At 53.2% G+C, this 786-nt stretch overlaps 1 protein-coding gene across 1 annotated transcript in view; it reads right to left on the reverse strand.

Moving 5' to 3' along the window:
* Positions 1-786, reverse strand: part of lig1 (ligase I, DNA, ATP-dependent) — a 43209-nt gene that overhangs the window by 36383 nt on the left and 6040 nt on the right. Inside the window, exons 7-8 of the mRNA XM_025052454.1 lie at positions 519-663; positions 282-381 (exon numbers count right to left, since the gene is read on the reverse strand). Of these exons, the coding sequence (XP_024908222.1) occupies positions 282-381; positions 519-663 (245 nt within the window). The remainder of the gene's footprint in view (positions 1-281; positions 382-518; positions 664-786) is intronic.

The following is a 786-nucleotide window of genomic DNA, read 5'->3' on the forward strand; positions in this document are numbered from 1 at the left end:
CCCCCCCCCCCCCCCAGCCCCCCCCCCCCTCCCCTGACACCCTCTTCCTGCCATACACTGACTCTCTGACTGAAGGTTGGACAGGTGGCGCTGCTGAGCATGGAACGGTGATGTCATTTATATTGTGTTACTTTTTTTTATATGAGGAAGGACGAAAACTATGACAGGACACGACCAGAGAGGCAGCAGTGAGTCAAAAACTAAGACAAACACCCACTTCGTTGACCTCTGTCTGTCGAGGTCAAAGCCCGGCGTCGGCCCGTTCTTTCTTTTATCGTTACCTTTTGGTGTCTTTACTCTCCTCCCCGGAGCTCCTCCTCCCGCCGCTCTCCTTTTTCTCGCCCTCGTTCTTCTCCATCTTCACTGCAGATTTTCTGGGGGCTGTTTGAATCATGTAAATACAGTGAATAAGAAAAGGTGAGAGAGGGGAGGGGGAGAGGGGGGAGGATGTTCACAGACATGTTTTAATGGACACACACACACACACACGCTCAGGAATATGAAAATTCCCAGCTCACCAAAGAAAGTGCTGATGGGAGTTTTCTTGGCCGCCTCCTTATCTCCCTGCTCTTTGGCCACTTGACTTTTCGGGCTCCTCTCTCCCTCTTCCTCTCCCTCTTCCTCTCCCTCCCCCTCTCCCTCCTCCCTGTCCTTTTCAACCATCTTCTTCTCCTTCTTGGCAGCCGCGGCTCCTTTCTTCACTTCATTTTTCTTTTCCGCCCCCTCAGCTTTCTTTTCCTCCTCATCGGCGCTCGCCGCCCGCCTCCCTTCCTTGGTATTCTCCGC

This window comes from Cynoglossus semilaevis, chromosome 20 (assembly GCF_000523025.1).
Source record: "Cynoglossus semilaevis isolate Cse_v1.0 chromosome 20, Cse_v1.0, whole genome shotgun sequence".
Taxonomy (NCBI): domain Eukaryota; kingdom Metazoa; phylum Chordata; class Actinopteri; order Pleuronectiformes; family Cynoglossidae; genus Cynoglossus; species Cynoglossus semilaevis.